General features: G+C 49.4%; 1 protein-coding gene across 6 annotated transcripts in view; it reads right to left on the bottom strand.

The window, feature by feature from the left end:
- LOC138567588 (autophagy-related protein 9A-like) overlaps positions 1–22,177 on the bottom strand; it is a 446,942-nt gene that overhangs the window by 158,826 nt on the left and 265,939 nt on the right. For all 6 annotated transcript variants that reach the window (XM_069645965.1, XM_069645964.1, XM_069645966.1 and 3 more), the window contains one exon: positions 8,728–8,881. In XM_069645965.1, coding sequence (XP_069502066.1) covers positions 8,728–8,881 — 154 coding nt within the window. The remainder of the gene's footprint in view (positions 1–8,727; positions 8,882–22,177) is intronic.

Below are 22,177 nucleotides of genomic sequence, written 5' to 3' on the forward strand. Positions count from 1 at the left end.
AAGCGAACTTGAAACTGTTTATCTGAATTAGGTTTGAGAAAAATCTTTGAACTTTGCCCAACAGAGAGTAAAGTCAGTATCGAAATGGAGGTGAGGCCACACTCCATTAGACTGTGTAAGGACCATAGTGAAGGTTCTGAATAGGTGTGTGGACTTGATGTTTATACTATGCATTGGTAAGCACGTTTTGATGAGAACAGGTGGGATAGGTGCTAGATATATCTCTCTCTAACACTGTGAATAGTGTAGGACAAAATTGTGATTGTCTATTAAACTTGTTTAAATGGCTACAAGTTTTAAGCATTAGTATTTGATTAAATATTTACTTTATGCATCCTAATGGTGATTGGGACGAGTCAGGTTAAGTAAAATAACCCATCTTGTCAATGTAGTAATAAGTTTTTTGTATTGTATGTATCCTCAATTTTAGAAACCGGAATTACAGAGAGAAGTCAAAAAGAAGCACAAGACAATTTTCCGCCCCTGAAGAATGTCCGGTTATTAACAACATTCAGGACAGAAACTTATATAAGTCGGGCTTAGCTGTTACGCACAGTAGCAAATAAGAACAGTTGAATCAGCTACTGTGGATAATGTTCAAGTAGTTGTTTAACTTGAATATGTGTGGCGTTTCCACCACTTTTATAATATTGTGTATTTTTTATGTGATTTAATGCAGTTTTATGTGAATGTTTTTTGATACTTGTGCTGTTTAGCAAATGAATTAAATATGATATTTTAAACATTAAATACATGTCATTTATGATATCTAACATAGCCTTTATTTGGTGAGTGGGCTATGTTAACTGGTTTCAGATTGTTGAGGATAACGTATTGTATTGTACATGTCTCTTCTTTCTTGATTAAATAGCAAACCACAGTCAGGCAGGACAATGTTTTAAGTCCCACACCTCCCCCCTTCAATTTTTCCCTCTGTACTAACACAAAAACACCAAAGATTAACAGGAGAGTAATTCCCTCTTATGAATATAAAGTCAGGTATCTTCTCCTTACTTACAACAGATGCTTTACCACCAAAAGCATGTCAAAGTGATGCACGGTTCAATGCAGGATGAATAATCATCCCCTTTAGCATTTTCTGGAGTTCCATCTGGCCCCAATGATATTAATCCCCATCTTTGTCAATCACTATCCCTTGACCAGAGGACATAGTGTTGCAGCACTCTGAGCTTTTCAGAATAACTTGCATGCAAGAAGGTATGGCTTTCCCCGGAGCCTTTGCTGGCTTTTGATGAAATTAATTTATAAGGGGTTAAATCATCATTTCACCTTTAGTCAACCCTCCTTCCTTCATGCCCTCTATAGTGAGACTGATGTCCCAGGCTGCACCAGCACAACCAGGTGCCTGGATTCCAAGAAGGATGGTTAATCCACCTCAGATTAGGCTGCAATGCTGATGATTATATTTTAAGGATTTCAGCGTGAAATAAAGCCATTCCCACTGTGTTGAAATTAGTGAATCAAGTGCTGTCCTCTGCAAATAATACCAGTGTTCAGATAGTAGAGTGGGCCCCCTACTATGTAGAGTTGGTGCACTGTTGATCAGTTTTGAGTTACCTTACCCAGGCTACATAGAAGCCGTTCTCACCCAGGAGAGGGTTACTCACCATTCGCTCCTTACTTAACTCACAACCTCTCCCACTACAGGAGGCCATGTCTCGTAACTGCTTTTTCTATCTGCTGTGGTCCCAGAATGGGTAAGGGCAGGCCTCTGAACCCACAGGCCTCTCTCAGGAACCAACTTTTCAACAGCCTCCTCCACTTGATCTCCCTCCTTGGCCCCTTTATGTGCCAGGTAGAACCCTGGCTGCCTGGCTCGCGTGTCGCTCTTCATGTGGGTCTCTGGAATAAAGACCCCGCCTATCATGTCTGGTCTGTTTGCCTCAGTCCAGGGTGACACTTTTCTCTCGCACTTCATCCAATATTCACAGACGGAACAAGTTACTTACCTGTAACTGTTGTTCTCCAGCATGGGTCTGGCATGGATTCACATGCTCATGAATATTCCCCGTCGTCAGGCTGGGAATCCTCGGTAAAGGAAAAAACCAGTATCAGTTTCGTTTCTGATCTGTCTTTCGTAGTAATAACCAATCACTGGTCTCTGCGTCATACTGACCACAGCCAATGACTGCCCTCTACCTAAGCACCGCCTCTGGCAGCCATCTTCAGATTTGGAAGCACCTGAAGTGGCAGTATGACCAAGTGAAGAGCCGCAGAGGGGTAGGCGGGAGGGTTCGCATGTGAATCCATGCCAGACCCATGCTGGAGAACAACAGTTACAGGTAAGTAACTTGTTCCTTCTCCAGCATGGGGTCTGGCATGGATTCATATGCTCATGAATAAAGAATACATAGCAGTACACACATGCACAACCACGGGAGGTGGCAAAGGCTCAACATTAAGCATTGCATCAAACTCAACATTAAGCATCTTACCTCCTCACCAGGCTCACCTCAGGCGAACAGGTTGCGCAGCACTGCTTGGCCGACCCTGGATTCCTCCCTGGAATCCCGATCGACGCAGTAGAACTTCGTGAAGGTGTGCGTCGACCTCCACGTAGCAGCCCTGCATATGTCCAGCAGGGGTACACCAGAAAGGAACGCCGTGGTAGCTGCGATCGCTCTGGTGGAATGGGCTCTCGGACGGCCGGGCAGCGGTCGGTTTGCCAACCGATGACAGTACATGATACAGCCGGAGAGCCATCTGGAAATGGAAGCCTTCGAGAGAGCCTTCCCCCGATTGACAGGTCCAAAGTTCACAAAGAGTTGTGACGTCTTCCGAAAACCCTTCGTGCGGTCCACGTAGAACTTCAGCGCTCTAGCCACATCCAGCGAGTGCAAAGTCCTCTCAGCCGGCGACGAAGGCGACGGGAAGAACACAGGCAACACCAAGGGTTCGTTGAGATGGAAGTCCGACGGTACCTTGGGCATGAAGGAGGGGTGCGTCCTGAGCACTACCCTCGTGTCGTGAAAAGTCAAGTACGGGGCCTTGCAGGAAAGGGCCTGGATCTCTCCCACCCGTCGTGCGGAGGTGATGGCCACAAGAAACGCTGTTTTCCACGACAGAAACTTCAACGGGGCCGAGTGCAGAGGCTTGAACGGAGGTCCCATGAGCTTGGTCAGCACCACGTTGAGCTCCCACGCCGGGGCCGGAGCCTTCACCGGCGGGAACGATCTGAACAGTCCCTTCATGAACTCTTTCACCAGACGATGAGACCACAAGGACATCCGTCCCGTGGTTCTGGTGTATCGGGAGATCGCAGCAAGATGAATCTTGATTGACGCGTGTGCCAGTCCAGCTTTGGCTAGCGTCAGCAGGTACGGCAGAACTTGGGGAGCCGTAATCCGTAGAGGGTTAATCTTCTGTGCGTGGCACCAGACAGAGAACCTCTTCCATTTGTGACCGTAGCATTTAAGAGTCGAGGACGCCCTGGCCTTTGCAAGAACCTCTCTGCAGTCGGCCGGTATGTCGTATCCTCCAAACTCTAGCGCTGCAGGAGCCAGGCCTGCAAGTTCAGCGATTTCGGGTCGTGGTGGAGGATGGCGCCTCCTTCCCTGGAGAGCAGATCCGCGTCCACCGGCAGCTTGATTGGCGGGGACGCTGACAAGTCCAGAAGGTCCAGGAACCATATCTGCCTCGGCCACGCAGGTGCGACGAGGATCATCCTGCACCGTGACCTCTTGAGCTGGTTGACGAGCCGGATTAGCAGTGGCAAAGGAGGGAACGCGTAGAGGAACAGGCCCTCCCAGGGGAACGAGAAAGCATCGCCCATGCTCCTCGCCTGGGGAAACCTGCTGACGAACCTCCGGCACTTGGAGTTCGTCGCCGTCGCGAACAGGTCGATCTGGGGTGTGCCCCACCGTCGGAAGAGGCGATCCACTAGATCCTGCCGTAGTTCCCACTCGTGGCACGAGCGCAGCTCCCTGCTGAGTGAGTCGGCGATGGTGTTTTTTATCCCTGCCAGATGAAACGGCACCAGAAACATCCCCTGGGCGACTGCCCAATGCCACAGGTCCTGCGCCTCCTTGGACAGTGCTGGGGACCTGGTTCCGCCCTGTTTTCTGATGTAAAACATGGTGGTGGTGTTGTCGGTGAAGATCCTCACCACCTTGCCCTTGAGGGACGGAAGGAAGGACCTGAGGGCCCAAAACACTGCACGGAGCTCCAGGACGTTGATATGTAAGGATTTCTCCGTCGGGAGCCAAAGGCCCCTTGCGTGCAGATTTTCGGTGTGCGCTCCCCACCCTTCCAGGGAGGCATCCGTGGTCACTGTCTCCTGGTGGGCTGGGGTCTGGAAGTCCATGCCCGCCGTCAGATGCGCACGGGTGCCCCACCACCGGATCGCTCGTCGGAAACTCTCGTCGAGTGTGATCCTTTCCTCGAAGTTGCCCGTCGTTTGGATCCAGCGCGCGTCCAGGAAATCCTGAAACGGGCGCATCCGGAGCCTGCACATGGGAATGAGGTAGATGCAGGAAGACATCATTCCGAGGAGGGACTTGATGGACCTCACCTTGGCCGCGTCGGCCACCAACATCCGCTGCACCTTGCCCAGGATGGTCCTGGTCCTCTCCTCCGACGGGGAGGCCCGAAGGGACACTGTGTTGAGCCTCGCTCCCAGAAACAGAGTGTCTTGCGCGGGTACCAGGTGGGATTTGGCGTAGTTCACGGAGAATCCCAGGTCCGTGAGAAGTTGGACGGTCCTTGCCGTGTGGACCACGGCGAGCTCCCTTGTCTTGGCTCGGATGAGCCAGTCGTCCAGGTAGGGGTAGACGTGGATCCCTTCGCGGCGCAGCTGAGCCGCCACCGGTGCGAGGCACTTGGTGAACACCCTGGGTGCCGACCGTAGACCGAAGGGGAGGACTTTGAACTGGTAATGCCGCCCTTGGACCACAAACCTGAGGAATTTTCGGTGCCCCTTCAAGATGGGAATATGGAAGTAGGCATCCTCCAAATCCAACGACGACAGGAAGTCTCCTTCCTCCAGCTGACCCAGGACGTGCTGGAGGGTGACCATCCGGAACTTTTGCGCCTTGATGAACTTGTTCAGACGCCGCAGGTCCAGGATGGGGCCCCATCCCCCCGTCTTCTTCTTCACGAGGAAGTATCTCGAGTAGACTCCAGAGCCCCGAAGCCTCTTTGGAACGAGTTCGATGGCGCCCTTCTTGAGCATCGCCTTCACCTCCCGGAGAAGTTGAGGGACGTGAAGTTCTTTCCTGGCCACGGGGGGGGACGTGCGGACACTTTCTTTGAAACTCGAGCACGTGGCCCCGGGCCAAGGCGTCCAGCACCCAACGGTCGGTGGAGATGGACTCCCACACGCTGACGAAGCTCGCCAGCCGGCCTCCCACCGGGGTGCTTCGGTGGGGGCCCGACCCCCCGGCCGGTTCAATCCTGCTTCGACGAGGCTTTAGCGCCTTGTCCTTGGCGACGACGGCGGGGTCCGCCAGGCTTGCCTCGTCCTCTGTAGGCCTCCTGAGATGACGAGCGGGCCGCTTGACGGTAGGAGGAGAAACCGCCGCCGGAACCTTTGGAGGCGCCCTTGCCTCTGCTGCTCCGAAAGGGCGTCCGTCGTTGTTGCAGAACTCCAAGGGCCCGGGCCGTCTCGGTGTCCGCTTTAATGGCCTGAAGGGAATCGTCCACCGTTTTCCCAAACAGGTTGTTCCCATCGAAGGGCATGTCCAGCACTCTGGTCTGAACGTCTTGACGGAAGTCCGTAGCCTTGAGCCATCCACGCCGCCTAAGGCAAACGCCGTTGCTCAACTGGCGGAACCCAGTGTCGGCGATGTCCGTCGCAACGGTAATGGCGTGGTCCGAAGCCACCTCACCTTCTTGCAGGATCTCCAGGGCCTCTGCCCTCTTGTCGTCCGGCAAGAAGTCCAGCAGGGGAGCCAGTTTGTACCAGAGCTCCCTGTCGTATCGGGCCACGATAGCCAAGGCGTTGGCAGCTTTAATCGTCGTCGCTGCAGACGAGATGACTCTGCGTCCCATAGCGTCCAATATCTTTCCCTCGCCGTCCGGTGGGGAAGTCGATGTGGAGGCCGCACCCCCCCCCCCGCTTTTTTCCTGGCCGCCGCGGAGACGACGGAGTCCGGGGTAGGCTGCGCCCGGAGGCACATTGGGGCCGCGTCCGGGACCCGGTACTTTTTCTCGTACCGGTCTCTTCTAGCTGGCGTCGTGGACGGGTTCTTGAGGAGGGTGAGGCCCTCATCCCAAATGTCGTCCAATAGAGGCACCGCGAGGACCGTCTTCCTCTTGGCCTCGCGCCGCTGATAAAGGAAACCTTCCTTCTTCTTCTCCTCAGGGCAGAGTTGGAAAAGCTCGGATGCCCTGGCGATCATTGAGTGGAACGATCCAATCTCGTCGGGCGGAGAAGCCCTGGTGGGAGGCGACGACGGTACATCCTCGTCGTATACCTCGTCGTCCGTACCCGTCGCTGCCGTGTCAGTCCCCGTATCATCCCCTCGGGTGGACGGGGAGGAGGGCTGGAAGGGGCGCGACGGCTGAAAAGGAGGTGGAGGGTGGATCCTTCTTTTCTTGGTAGGGGGAACACCAGAAGGTCCCGGTTCTGGGTCCCGCGACGGGAGAGGTTCCGTCGGCAACGGTAGTCTCGTCCTTATCTCAGAGCATAAGGACTGTATAGCCAACAAAATGGCCGCCGAGTTGTCTCGCGGCGCTGGCAGAGGGGAATCAGACGGGCGATCAGGGGCCCCGTCGGTACCCTCGACGATGTCGTCACCTGCGTCGGGATCCATCCCGACGGGCTGGTCTTCTTCCACGCCGAGGCCGTGGCTTAAGACCTCGACCAGCTCCTCCTCCGAGGTTGAAGCCGAATCTACGACGACGCCCTGCCCCCCCTTTTTCTTCCCCACGGGGGATTTCACGGGGGTCCTATCGATGGGCACAAAAGAGGACTCCCGCCGAGGTGGCAGGGAGACTCTGAGCCCCGAGGTCGCCACCACTGTTGTAGCCTCCACAGGCTGAGACAGGGCCGCCGCGACAGTTTCGATAGAGGGCTTGGCCGGATGGATTAAGGCCTTCACCACCTTAGGTGCGCTCACCGCCTTATCCTTGAGGGGGGGACACTGCCTCGCTCCCCCTCCGCCTTCGAGCTCGACCGGGGCCTCTCCAGGAGCTTCGCCGGGTGCTCGGCCTTCCTCTTACCCGACCCAGAGCGTTGGCTCGTGGTTGATGGTGCCGGGGAGGGTGCGCCCTGCCTGGCGCCCGTAGAGCCCGACCGTTCGGCGCTCCCGGTGCCAGCGGACTCGCGGTGCTTGGCCTTATGTTGGACCCCCGTCGCCGGGGCGTCCTCAAAGGTCTTAGAAGACCGCTCGGATTTCTTCCTCTTCTTCTCGCCGGACGGGCTCTTCCCTTCTAGCCAGTTGGCGAGACGTTGATGGCGGTCCTTCATGGTCCGCTCAGACATGTTGCCGCAAAACGCACAGTTCTTCTCCACGTGCGTCTTGTCCTCATGGAGGCAGTAAAGACAAAAAGAGTTTTCGTCCTCCTTGAAGACGTTCTGCAGCTGGCATCCAGGGCAGACCCTGAACAGCTTTCCGGGCGTCGAGCTTCCCTTCTCCTGGGCCATGGCCAGGCCTGAGAAACTTCTGGAGTCCTCCAAAAGCGTAGCTCGACGAAATCTTCACCCTTGAGGGGCGCAGACGAATCCGAAACGGGTCCCCGTTGATCGGATGGAAAGTCGGTGGAGCTTGAGGCTCTTTTGACCGAAAAAACGAAGTTTTTGAGAAAAAACATGAAAAAATAGCACTAACGCTCGAGAGCAATAGCACGAGGATCCCAACACATGAACGTGCGGTAAAAATCTGAACATGGCTGCCAGAGGCGGTGCTTAAGTAGAGGGCAGTCATTGGCTGTGGTCAGTATGACGCAGAGACCAGTGATTGGTTATTACTGCGAAAGACAGATCAGAAACGAAACTGATACTGGTTTTTTTCTTTACCGAGGATTCCCAGCCTGACGACGGGGAATATTCATGAGCATGTGAATCCATGCCAGACCCCATGCTGGAGAAACTATTTTCTCACGCTTGAACAAGACGAGATAAAGGAGCTTAAAAGGAGCCTTATTGAGGTTCCGCTTCACCTCACTGATGAGGCCCAACAAGACCAAAACATGTTTCTGGGGTTGCGGATGGAACTCTTTTTCAGGGAAGAATTGCCTAGCATTTTGGTGCTGGACTGCCCTTGTAGGTGGGCCCAGACTGATATGCAAATTGATATTTTTCCTTTGGGAAGGGTGCAGTGAGCTCAAATGTGGTTGTAGATCCTCCCGAGTGGAATACATTCCATAGAACAGGTTACTTGAACCATTTTCATTCTCAGTAGAGGGACACGTCCCCCATTTTGTATACATAAAAACAACGTGTATATTTTTAGGACCTGAAGAAAAAAAAAAAATGCTGTGTAGAAAAATCCAGTTCCCTCAAGGGGAGGAAAGAGACTAAGGTTATGAGAAGTCTAATGGATGTACAAGAGTTTGGGTCAGAGGACAGGTATCTTTGTTGATGCTATAGAGGCTTGTAAGGTTTTTCATTTTTCTTGAGTTATGAAACACTCCTGTCTACTTGAACAGGAATAACATCCTGCCAATTGAGAAGCAAAATTGTGAATGTGGAACTTCGACACAATTCAGAAGCTGCCACAGACCGGACAGAGAATGAAATGCAAACTCATGGCTGGTGCCTCTCACCGCTTTGTACTGAAAGAGTTGGGCCATCTCATCCCTGGTCTCAGACTTGTGGGCATGGCCTTGCCAGTGGTCGGGGATGTAATGGATATGTGCAAGGACACACTGCAGTAGCTGCTCTGGGCACCACACCATGTGTTCATCTGGGATGAAGGACCTGCAAGAAAAGAAACAGACGGTCAATAGAAGAAAACTGTAGATCTGGACCTCAATGGTGAAAACTATGTACTTAGCTGGAGGTCTGATGATTGAAGACAATGGACGCCTGGGCTTCTATCAAAGATGTGGAAAATGGGTACCGTCTGATAATACGGTGCATATAAAGGCCAACCATTTAATGATGGCAGGTCAGTGTGAGCCTGGGCCTCTGACAATACCTTCGGCAAAACCTAGTATTCCATAATGGAAAGTACCTGGAAGGCTTGTTGAGGACTGGAAGGGTGTGAAATGACAATAAAAGCTAATTGTAGGACTTGATTTGGGGTTAGACACACGCAACTGATGGTGGGAGTTGTGCATGGATGGAATGGGTTGGAATAGTAATGTGGAGGAGTTTTCCTCAAGTCCACTTGAGGTCCCCAAATTTTAGTATAAGCTTGTACTACTCAAGGAACCTTGGTAGAGTGCAAAGCAGTCAGGCTCATCATAGGAGAAAGATGTGAGCTGTAGGTAAGTATACTGAACCCAGTTGGTGCAGTAGTCCAAAGAAACACACCAATAAAGTTATATTAAAATATATCATTTATTATATTTACACAAGGAAGTCAGAAATATACTTCGTTCAATTAACCAGCACACTTAGGAATACTTATAAAAGCTTTTCAGCTGGATTCCAAAATGGACGCCGCACCGTGAGGACGTGAGTGTGCAAGCGCTGCCCTAAAGTAGCAAAGGAAATTAAGAAGATGGCATGGTCTGTGAATTTAAAGAAATGCAAAATTCGACACTGCTTGCGCTCCGGTATTGTGTAGAGTCACCACGGGGGCTGCAGGTGCTGCATCTCCGGATCTAGGAGCAGCTGCCTTGTTGGGAGAACAAACAACGGGCAGCAAAAGTTATTGAGCCCGAGACTGTGGCAGTTCCTGATCTGAATGGCATCCCTGCCCTGGCGTGTGAGGGACATGGAGATGGTACCGCCCCCGTCCCCCTCCCCCTCCCCCTCCCTCTCCCCCTCCCCCTCCCTCTCCCGACCGAGCGCGTAATCTTCACAATATGAGGTTATAGTTGGCACGGAGGGAACGAGGTGTGTTGGCGCTGCCTCTCAGTGGGCTCATTGGACACGCATAGAAGCACTGGCTAGCTAGTAAAAGCCCCCACCCCCGTTTGCGGCATGCAGATTTCTTCACATTGGCGATCAGAGATCCCAGACCGTCCAACTACTTGGAACATGCCAGATTTTTAATTCCATCGCTACCTGGGCTGCGGAGAGAACATTGGGACAGTATTGGCAGCTGTGAGGTAAGGGGCAGAAGTGGGACTGAGGTGAGCTCTCTTTCTAGGCTCCATAGTTACCCTGGGGTGCCCTTAGGGTGGGTCGTTGATGGGAAAGCCCTGCGACAGAAGGATACCCCATGCAAAGCTATTATAGCAGTCAGGAGAGGAGATTGCTGCAGTGAAAAGCAGCAAACCCTTTCTCTTTGGTGGGTAGTATAGGCCGTTAAAGCCAGCAACCTAGAATTAATCATTGTTGAATTGGGGTCTTTCCGTAGGGTGCCGGCATTGATGAGTTTAGGATTTTAGTTACAAGTACTGTTTCACACACATGGCAAGGGGCAGGAAAGACACTCTCCGCCAGGGCACACCCGCGCTCACCAAACACTGGAAAACCCTCTGCAGAAACCTTGGGCAAAAGTCTGAAACGCCAGCAACCCAAGGCAGTCCAAGCACTCACCCGACTCCAGCATCACCTGATGCGGACTCAAGCATGGCAGCATCAAAAGAAGACTTTGCAAAAAGCTTTCAGGATAGATTCTCCGAATCCTTTCAACTCCAGTTCTCCACATTTACATCCAAAATCCGGCTCCCGTTAGCAGTCCCTGCCTTGGAAGACCTGGTCAGTGTGACGCACAACCTCGAAATACACTGCGAGGACTTAGAGAACAGGTCTAGGCGGTGTAAACCTCCCGGAGACTGTAACGGACATAGTTAAAAGATACAGTATTACATATATTTGCAGATATAATCACAGAAGAAGAGGTCAGTAACATTCCCCCAGATTGGGTCCACAGGATGGAACCAAGAAGATCTGAACCAGGAGCCCGCCCTCAGGACGTGTTGGTGGCATGTGCACGATACCCACAAAAAGAACTAATCCTTAGGGAAGCGAGGAATTCAACAGCAGTCACAAACAATGGATCCAAAATCCAGGTATATCAGGATCTTGCACAAGTTACCCTCCAGAAGCGTAGTGATATGCAAGTGGTAGTAAAAGTTTTGCAGTTACATGGGATCAAACAAAAATGAATGTTTCCATTTGGCATATCCTTTCCTTTAGATGGCCGACAGCAAAGGATAACCTCCAGAGATACAGGAATCGCTGTACTCCAATAGAAGAAGCAGTGGCAGATCCGTCGGGGGTGGAGGAGTACCCAGTCCATCAAGCAGCCAAAACCCTGTGAATGGTCTTTACCTGAGCGACAAGGGCGCAGAATCAGGGGCATGCAGAAAGAAGATTGGAAAAGCGCTTGAGAGGCCCATAACCAAATCATCTAGCTAGAGCAAATGCAGTGGGGGAGAAGTGGTGCAACGCAGAACAAGCTAAAAGAAATAGGAAAATGACTGATCAACATTTTGTAGCGGGATGGAGCTTGACAACTTGGATCTTATCTGTTCAGTTAACAGATGGGGGTTTTAGGAAACCCCACACATCACTCTGGGGAAATGTATGACCCACAGCTGAGGGTTTTTACCCCAGGCTACAATAGGTACTATGTCTCATACGGGCGGGGGGGAACACAAATTTGAAGTTGGGGAAATTAAAGTTGGGGGGAGGGGAGGGGAGGGGGGGGAACCACAGTGCATGGAGAGTAAAGGTGTTGGTTAAGCAAATTAGCACAACATGGTCGTGTCACTGGCGCATTGTATTTAAGGCTCATTGTAATCAAGCTCATTCAAGTGCCTAACGTTGAATGTTCGGGGTCTGAACACCTCGGTTAAGCAGAGAAAATTTGAAAGCTTTCTGGTGCGTTACCAACCGGATTTGGTGGCGCTTCAGGAGACTCACATATGCAGTATAGACAAACTCTGCTTGAGATTTTATCCAAAAATGTTACTGGCAAATGGTGAGGGGAAGCTTGTGGGGGAGCTCATAGCAATTAAGGTTGGAGCTCAAGCTAAAGTTAGTCGTATAAAGGTTCATAATCAAGGCCAATATGTTTTCGCCGTACTGGAAGTGGGCCCCTTGATCATAACTGTGGCGTCCATATACGCTCCCAATGTGGGCCAAGAGTTTTTTTTTTTTTTTTTTTAAACGGACCCTTGTAAACTTCGAGGCTTTTAGTTAGAGCAAAATCATTTTTTTGAGGAGATTTGATTTGGCTTGGGATCCTGTCCGAGATCGGAGCACGGTCTCACACTATGCCAAACTGCCCCCCACTAACACAGAAATGTATCCCTATGTCCTTGGTGGATGTTTGGCCCACGCTCAGAGGATCAGAAAAAGGACTCACTTTCCATTCACACGTCCACCGCTAATTCTCGCGGATAGACTATGCATGGCTATCCAGCCCACTCTTAGACTATGTTATGCAAATCTCGTGCCTTATGATAGCGCCGTCAGACTATGCTCGGATCTCTACAGACCTATATATCCCACAATGGAAAAGAAGTGTATGGGCTTGAGGATTTCCGATCTACTTGCGGATCAAGTGATTAAAGAGAAGATTGACAAGCCAATTGGGTAGGTTTTTAACTTAAATACGGTTGGGGAGACAGGGATGAATGTTACATGGGATGCTTTTAAAGCCACCTTACGGGGGATTAATAGAGAAACAAAAATGGGCCTCTGAACTAGAATTGGAGGAAGATTTATGATGTGCAATGAAAACAATGGAAACTAATACAGGGTTAGCAGCACAAAAAGCTTACAGAAGGGCGGCAGGCAGGTTGAACCTTTTTCAGAGCAAAAAAGCCGAAAAAAAAAACAGTTATATTTTAGGCAAAAAAACTACATTAAGCCAAGGAGGCAGATAGTCTATTGGCCCAACAACTCAGACAGAAAATGGGGGCTCAAATTATACAAACGATCCATCTCCCAGCGGGTGAGATGGTTACTGAGACCACTTACATTATCGCACAGTTCCTTCAATTTTATTCGCACCTATACCAATCGGAAGTACCAGACCCACAGTCTCAAATAAGGTACCTTAACGCAGTTACCCTCCCTCAGCATATGTCCGAAGATAGGGACTGATTAGATGGTGATATCACCCACAACGAAGTGCTCGCAGTGACCCGGAATCTTCCATTAAAAAAATCACCAGGCCCAGATGGATACCCAGCCCAGTTTTATAAAACATTTCGGAACACATTCGTCCCTAAATTAACTCACGTATATAACTCCTTCAGACACTCGGGTTGTATTTCCCGCTCTATGGAGGAAGCACAAATTGTATTATTTCCCAAACCAGGCAAAGACCCAAGGAGTTGGGGGTCATACCGTCCAATAGCTTTAATAAACAGATGCCAAAATGTATACCAAAATATTGGCTAATAGGATGGAAGACCTTCTCCCCTCATTAATTCATCCGGATCAATCCAGTTTTATAAAAAACAGTGTCACACCCACGACAACATCAGAAGAGTAGGTCACATTTTGAAGAGGGTGGAAAAGAGGCCCAATCCAGCGTTATCGTTGGACGCGAAGAAAGCTTTTGACCGGGTCGAATGGTCGTTTCTCTTCCTGACAATAGCAGAGATGGGTTTTGGTCAGAAATGTATAAATATGATACGGGCAAGTTATATCCATTCTAGTGCCAGATTACTAACAAGCAATTATCTCCCCCCATAGCTTTACAACGTGGGTCCAAACAAGGGTGCCCACTCTCACTGCTTTACACTTGGAACCACTTCTTCCTAAAATACGACAAACGGACACAATCCATGGGATTGATTTTGGGGGCGTCCCGCATAAAATTATGGCCTATGCAGACATGTTACTTTTGGCCTCAAGTCATCTTCTCTCCTTGCAATGGACAGTGCTGGAACTGGCGAGCTTTGCGTCGGTTGCAGGGTTAAAGATAAATATTGCAAAATGGGAAATTCTAAATCTATCCCTCTCTGTGGCAGAGATGTAACAATTATGCTCACATATGCAATTCCGGTGGGCACAGGCACGGATTAAGCTATTAGGTGTGAACATGACACCTAGGCTAGCCAGGCTTTTTGAGGGCAACTATCTTCTATTATTAAAAGAAATCCAAGGTCAATTGTTAAAATGGGGACCTCTCTCTGTGTCCTGGTTGGGTAGTTTTAATTCAGTTAAAACGGTTACTCGTCCCAGGGTCCTATACATGTTTCAGGCATTACCGATCCGGATCCCCCCACCTTTTTCTAAAGATTGAACAGGGCAATCACATCATTCATCTGGCATAACAAATCCCCACGGTTAGCTCGGAAAACGTTAATGATGTAGACAGCAAGAGGTTGGGTTGGCTTTGCCTAGTTTTTTAAAATACTATCAAGTTACTCAAATACAGGTCCTGAAAGATTGGTTTGTGGGAGACTGAGAAAAGATGGGTTCAGATGGAGCGGGCACTGGGGGGGCCGGAGCTCAGAAACGTGCTGTGGTTACCAAAACAAGTTTGACTCCTCAATATTCATAAAAGTGCGATCATGAAGCAGGTTGAAGAAGTATGGGACAGAGCGGTTAAGAAATAGCATCTTACAACTTTACTTTCACTGGTTACGCCTCTATTTTATAACCCACAATTCACGCCAGGCTTGGAACCGCATGCATTCGTAGCATGGAAGCGGGCTGGCTTCACTAAATTATGGGGTATGTTTCAGGACAAAGAACCCAAATCTTTTGTACAATGCAAGTTGGAAATGGGACTTCAAGAGTCTGCCCTATTTCAATACTTCCAGGCCAGGCACTAGATTCTAGATGCCCCAAATAAGAAGGCAGCAACTCGTGACTTAACCCCATTTGAAAAATGTGTAACTACCAATTCGGAAGATGTAGCTCATCTCCAATTTATATACAATTATGGTAGATATTACTTCTGGGACATGTAAGAAACTCATGGTGGCAACAGTAAAGGCAGGCACAAGTGATCACAGCTCAAGGGTGTTTATTAAACTGTATAGGTAGGTTGGGAAAAGGCATAATCTAAACCTAAATCTAAGATGGGAGCATTCTACGACCATCAAATAATAATAAGGCAGTCCTAGTGGTGTTGTGTCAAATAAAAGCGGGCTATACTCAAAAAATAAATTTAAAAAACAACCATTGCCAATCCTTACAACTAAATAAAAGATTGTGGGATAGTGTTCACAAATGATAAATCAGGATGTGGTAGCCGGGTCTCCCTTCCCAATGTTTTGAGCACGGGACAAAGCAGGACTCCTGAGCACAGTACACTCTTGAGCTTTCACAGCACGATACGACAGTTCCGTTATCTGGTATCAGGACCTTCGGTGGTTAAATCACTTTTCTACAAAAAGTCTCTTGCTTCCGAGGACATGATGCATTCAAAATAATAAACAAAAAATGTTCCTTTCCACATGTATGTTGGGTGATTACTTTTCCGGGCTCAGATCCACAAAAAGTACCTTGTGATATCGGGACCTTCAGTGGTTAGATCTCTTGCTTCCGAGGGCCTGTTTTGTTCAAAATTATAAACAAAAGTTCCTTTCTGATTGCACTTGGGTGATGATTCTTCACCCCTGGGTCCCCCTCTTCCGGGCTCAGACCCTTATTGAATATCAGCCTCCCTCCGTCGGGTTCACTCCGACTTGCATTCAAAAGATTTCTCTGTTGCATTCACGTGTTTACGGGGTGATGGTGTTTCACCCCTGGACCCCCCCTCTTCCGGGCTTAGACCCTTCTTGACTGTTTGCCTCCCTCTGTCAGGTTCACTATGGCTTTTCCTCAAAACAATTTCACCTGTGACATTCATAAATCTTAATATCTTAGCCTCCCTCTTTAAGTTTTACTATGGCTTGGTGTCCAAAAAATGTCACCTTTCGCATTCAAACGTCTCAATGTCTTTTTTAAACAGTTCACTGTGGACATCCCTCTATCGGGTTCACTCTTGCCAATCACATAGTTCTTTCTCTTTTCTCACTATGCAGGATTCACCTCCCTTAGCTTTTCAATTACATTTAGGTCAAAGACTTTTGACTGTACAGGGGGTTTTGCTAGCCCCCTGTATGACCACTATGCTCTCCTCCTTCTGGCTTTCCTAGGAACGCGAGACCAACCAGAATCTCTCGAATGAGCACCCACGTGGTGCTGGATCCCACCACAGCTGGTTTTCCCTTAATATTAACAGTTCTTTGAACTTTCCTTAATTTGCCTTTTGCGACTTTCGTTCAACACAGTTCGGTTTCTTATCGGTTCTCCCCTCGACTCTCCAGCTGTGATGAACCACTTGGCTTTTCTTGTCTCTGGAGTCAAGGCCGGAACTACGGTAGCAAGCGTCCCTCCCAGTTCTGATTATCAGTGTAGGCATGTACCGTTAACATCTGCTGCAACACACGGTGGCCATTGTTCGCGGTCTTAAAATTCCTTCCACAGAGGCTTTGCAGGTCTGGGTCGGAAAGGGAAAGGTTGCTTCTCTCTTTGCCGCCCTTTCGGTTGTCGCTGCCTTTCTACTCCTCTTGAACTGCTGTGCTTGGATAGCTGTTTCGTCATGCCGTCTGCCTTGCTCGTAGTGTGCTCTTGTGCTCCACCTTTTATCCCTGTTTGCCTGACACTTGTGTTGGGACATATCGGGTAAATAGCTCTGGTGTTAGTCCGTTGTCTTTTGTGGTGTGCAAAAGTGTTTGTGTCAGAAAAGGAGGGGTTGGAGGGGTACAGCGTCTGAGTATCCCAAGTGGCAGGATGGTCAAAAGGTGTTAGTAGAAGGGGGATACCGCATCTCACCCGTCTGTGTCCCCCGAGGCCCCCTCCCCCCCCCATCTAGGTGATCCTCCCTCACTGGTCCACCCCCAGGAACTGAGTCCAATAGCGATGGCCGTGGCCTGGCCACCTGAATGACAGATCCCCAGCAACTAGTTAGGGCGACACCTTCAGGTTTCTCACAGACCCCTCTAAACTATACACGCCGCTGGCATCTGTCCTTAGGGGAGCAGTTATCGGAAGTCGAGTGGGAAATCCTCTGGAAAGATATACCCAAATATACCAGTTCTATCCAAATTAGGGAATTTTGGTACAAAGTATTAACCCAATGACACTATACACCAGTTCATATACACAAAATGAAGCTCTACCTCGGATATATGCTGGCAGGAATGTGGAGGGTTGGGGGATTGGGTACATATTTGGTGGGGCTGCCCGGTGCTTCGGAGTGATTGGGAAGAAGTAAACCGTAATATGTCGCAAATGTTTTCCTCACACGGGCCCAGAATTCTTAGATCATGTATTCTGGTGTTCATCAAAAAAGACTTGAGACATACCTCTAATAGAAACTGCAAAGCTTTTGTTATATTACAATTAGCGGCACTTTTGGTAATTGCTCAAAACTGGAGGTAAAAAAACCCATTACATATCACTGAATGGTTTGTAAAGGTATGGAACTTTGTGGCTCTCGAGTGGATGACCTACTCCATACAAGGAGAACAATGTACATTTACCAGTGACTGGGACATGGTGTTGGACTTTCTCCAGAGAGAATACAGTATTTCCAACTGTCCTCAAAAACTTCAAATTTTAGGTATTGCTTAACTTATGAAGTTTGGGCTGTAGCATGCACTGCTGGGAAAATGGCTGGGCGGGAAAGGTGGGGTTAATTTTATTTGTTAATATGCCAAATGCCAATAACTTTTTTAAATATAAAATGCTTTTCAAAGGCCACTGCTTCAGTGGTAGTTGCTCGCAGTACAATTGTTACAGAGTTTAACACTATTGACACTTCTACTGTATTATCGGTACGACCGCGCACTCGCGTGAAGACAAATATGACAATGCATTACTTACCGTAAAAGCATTTCTGATGGTTGTATCTGCTTAGATTCACATGCTGTGCATAGGTCCGACATCCAGTGGTCACTGCGGAGTATTGCATTTTGTTTTTCGTAGTCGAAAAGGGGACGTCGACAAGGCGTGTCTAACACTATCCCTATAGTGACGTGCGTTGTACCCACAATCCCTCACGCGTCGAGGGCCCTCTGTTTGTATTTTTTCTGCCCTGAGGGAGCCTTCTATATGTGAGTGAGTACAGAAAAGAGAGCGAGATGTAGAAAGATGTCTATGTTCCTTCCATCCGAGCGGGGAGGAAGGGTGAGCGCATGTGAATCTAAGCAAATACAACCATCAGAAATGCTTTTACGGTAAGTAATGCATTGTCTTCTGATGTTTGTTAATCTGCTTAGAATCACATGCTGTGCATAGACTAGCGAGCAGTACCCGGAGTTGGCGGTGGGTTATGAGAAGGAACAGTAGAGAAAAGATGTCTTACTACTGCCTGTCCCACCTGGGAGTCAGATCTAGAGTGTGCGTCTAAACAGTAGTGTTTTGTAAAGGTGTGCACCGAACTCCAGGTTGCCGCCTTGCAGATGGACTCAAGGGGAACATTTGCAATGAAAGCTATGGATGCCCTCGTGCCTCGAGTAGAATGTGCTCTTGGCTTGAAGGGTAGTTCTTAGCAAGAGTGTAACAGAGTGATGCATTGAACAATCCATCTAGATATAGTGGACTTTGAAACTGCATCTCCTTCTCTTCCTGCTGCCACCGAGACAAAACTGATTAGTCTTTCTCAGTGGTCTGGTTCTTTCCATGTAAAACATGACAGCTCTGCGCACATTGAGTGTATACAGACTTTTTTCTCCCAGATTGGAAGGGTTTTGAAAGAACGTTGGTAGTTCTATTGACTGGTTCACATGGAATTTCGAGATGAATTTCGATGCAAACCTTGGGTGTGTGCGTAGAACCACCTTGTCTTTGTGAACTGTTACGAAGGGGTCTTGAACTGAAAGAGCCTGTAGTTCACTTACTCTCCTAATGGAGGTGATAGCTATTAGGAAAGCAGTCTTAACAGTGAGGTGCTTAAGAGTTGCCTTGTGCATGGGTTCAAAGGGCAAGCCCATGAGTCTGGTAAGTACCACATTTAGGTCCCATCGGGGAGCTGTGTTAGCTATCGGAGGGTGTATTCTCTTAACCCCCTCCATGAAGGCTTTGATGACTGGGATTTTCCACCACAACACTTTAAATTGGGAAGTGGTGTATGCAGAAAGTGCCGCTAGGTGGACTTTAATAGAATTGAACACCAGACCTGAGTCCAATAGGTGGGTCAGGTACAGAACAATTTGTGTGGGTGAGCAGTCAACCGGGTTGATGCTTTTCCCTCTACACCAGATGACAAATCTTTTCCACTTACTAGAATAGCAGTGACGAGTGTTAGGCTTTCTAGCTTTCCTGAGGATATCCATGCATCTCTGCGGGAGTTCTGAGGGCATGGATGCAATGTCCTGCCCTTGTTCTGTGACAGCATGTTGTACGGGCAGGGAAGTTTCACTGGGGGGGATAGGGACATCTCCATCAAGTGAGCGAACCATGGCTGCCGGGCCCACATAGGGGCCACTAGTATCATGGTGACTTGTTCCTGGTGCATCTTGTTGAGAAGGGGAGTCGGGGGGGAAAAGCATAAACAAATCTCCCTGACCATGGAATCGACAGACCGTTCCCCTTGGACTGGTTCTGGGGGTATCTGGAGGCGTAACTTTGACATTGTGAGTTCTCCAGAGTTGCGAACAGGTCTATTTCTGGGAATCCCCATTGTGTGAAGACGTCGAAAACGAGGTCTTCTTGCAACCGCCATTCGTACTCTGAGGGCAGAGGGAAGTCTCTGCTGAGTTCGTCTGCTAGCAGATTGAGTTCCCCTGGTACATGTCGTGACAGTAGGCACATGTTGTGTCTGAGAGCCCACTTCCATATATTCTGGGACAGCTTGGACAGTCCTGGAGAGTGGGTGCCCCCCTGCTTGTTGATGTAGTGCATGGCTGTGGTGCTGTCCGTAAGGACCATCACTGTCTTCCCTTGTAGGTGTTCTTGGAAGTCTTTTAGTGCTTTGAACACCGCCAGTAGCTCCAGTAGGTTTATGTGCTTGGATGCTATGCTCGAAGTCCACACTTCGTGAGCAGTCTGATGGGATAGGTGAGCCCCCCCATCCTGTGAGGGATGCGTCTGTGGTTAGAGTGGCTTCCACTGCGGGTGTGGCAAAAGGTTTCCCTATTACCAGGTTTTCCTTTGTCCACCACCGTAGCGAGAGAACCAAGGCCTGCGAGACCACCACTAGATCGTCCCTTTGTCCGCTGGCCTGGCACCACTGGCTGTTGAGCCACTCTTGCATTGGGCGCATGCGCAGGTGCGCGTGAGGTACCAAATAAATACACAATGCCATAATTCCTAGCAAGCGCATCGCTTTGCGCACCGTCACCTCTCGACCTGCCACATATTGGGGGATCTGAAACAGCATGTTTTGGACCCTCTCGTTGGAGGGGAAGACGAGGCCGTCCTTTGTTCGAATTAGAGCCCCTAGGAATTGTTTGACTTGGCTGGGGTCTAAGCTGGACTTCTTCTCGTTGATGGAGAAGCCCAGTTGGAACAAAAGGGCTACAGTATTTTGGGTGTTTGAGAAGCATGTCTCGTAAGAATCCCCTGTTATGAGCCAGTCGTCGAGGTAAGGGTATACTGGGATGGATAACCTGCGCAGGTGGGCCGCTGCCACTGCCAGTACTTTCGTGAATACCCTTGGTGCAGATGCTATGCCGAAGGGTAGCACTCTGAACTGGTAGTGTTTGCCCTCTATCATGAACCTGAGGTATTTTCTGTGCGCTGGCAACATTAAAATATGAAAGTATGCATCTTTCATGTCCAGTGTTGTCATGTAATCTCCCTGTGATAGCAGTGGGATCACTTCCTGTAAGGTCACCATACAAAACTTTTGGGGTTTGACAAACTTGTTCGCTGGGCGCAGATCTAATACAGGGCGCATGGTTAGATCCTTTTTGGGTACAAGGAAGTACACTGAATAAATACCTTCCGTTACCTGAGATAGAGGCACGACCTCTATAGCTCCTTTTTCCAGTAGCTGATCCACTTCTTGGAGAAGGATGGCGAGGTGTTCTGGTGTCATGCATCTTCCCCTCGGGGAGTCTGTATGTTGGGGAACTGTTGAACTTTATACAGTAGCCGCGGGCTACGGTGGTTAGTACCCAGCGGTCTGATGTTATTCCCTCCCATGCTGGAAGAAGGGATCTTAACCGGCCCCCGACCGGCGATGCATGGGAGCGGACCCGAATCTTCGCGTCACTTGGTGTTGTTGGTGGCTTGGGAGCCTCTAGGGGCGGAACCTGGCCTCTCCCCTTGCCACGGCGTTGACCTCTCTGATTGTACTGGCCACTATTACCTTGGTAGTTGTTGGCAGAATACTGTTGCTGATTTTGTTGCTGGCGTTGGCCACGAAAAAAGCGCTCGTTACCAAATCCCCGCCTGTTAGGGGGCTTTGAGATTTGGTTCAAGGTCTTTATGGTGTCAAATTCTTTTTTCGCATTCTTCAGAGCGTCGTCAACTGCCTTTCCAAAGAGGTTAGACTCTTCAAGGGGCTTATTAATGAGGGACGCTTGCGTTTCTGCCTTAAACCCGGAATTGCGAAGCCAGACGTGACGCTTCAGCAAAATTCCCTGTACCAAAGTACGGCCAGCCGTCTCTGCTGCATCGAGGGTATTCTTAACGATGCTTTGGTTGACCAGAGGGCCTTCATGAATTGTAGCCAATAATTGAGTTTTTAGGGGTTCAGGGGCCTCTTCGATGTCCTGCTTAAGCTTTCCCCATTGAGCATCAGCGTAGCTTGCCAATAATGTATTATTATTGGCAATTCTAGTTGTGAATGCTGCAGAGGTGATGATTCTCTTGGCCAGGGCATAAAGCTTCTTCCCCTCTTTATCTGGGGGTGCCTTGCTGGTAGACAGTGGGACCCCCAGCCCTCTTCCTAGTGTTGGTCACCACTAAGGAGTCCGGGATTGAATGACCCCTAATATATAGTGGGTCTGACTGAGAGGGTGAGAACAATTTCTCAATTCTCGGATTGACCCCTCTCACCAGTGCCGGAGTGGACAGTGAGGGGGGTAATACGTCTTTTAACTGAGGCGAGGATGGGAATTGTTTGGCTAGTGGGAGGTTTTTCCTTGATAATCCTTTCCATGAAGTCAATCTCTGGGGTGACCTCCCCAGTTTCGAGTTCGAAATGTGCTGCTGCCTTCTTCAGTAGCACATTGAAGGTGGGCTGATCAT

This window comes from Ambystoma mexicanum, chromosome 2p (genome assembly GCF_040938575.1).
Source record: "Ambystoma mexicanum isolate Mex_15411 chromosome 2p, UKY_AmexF1_1, whole genome shotgun sequence".
In the NCBI taxonomy this organism is placed as follows: Eukaryota; Metazoa; Chordata; class Amphibia; order Caudata; family Ambystomatidae; genus Ambystoma; species Ambystoma mexicanum.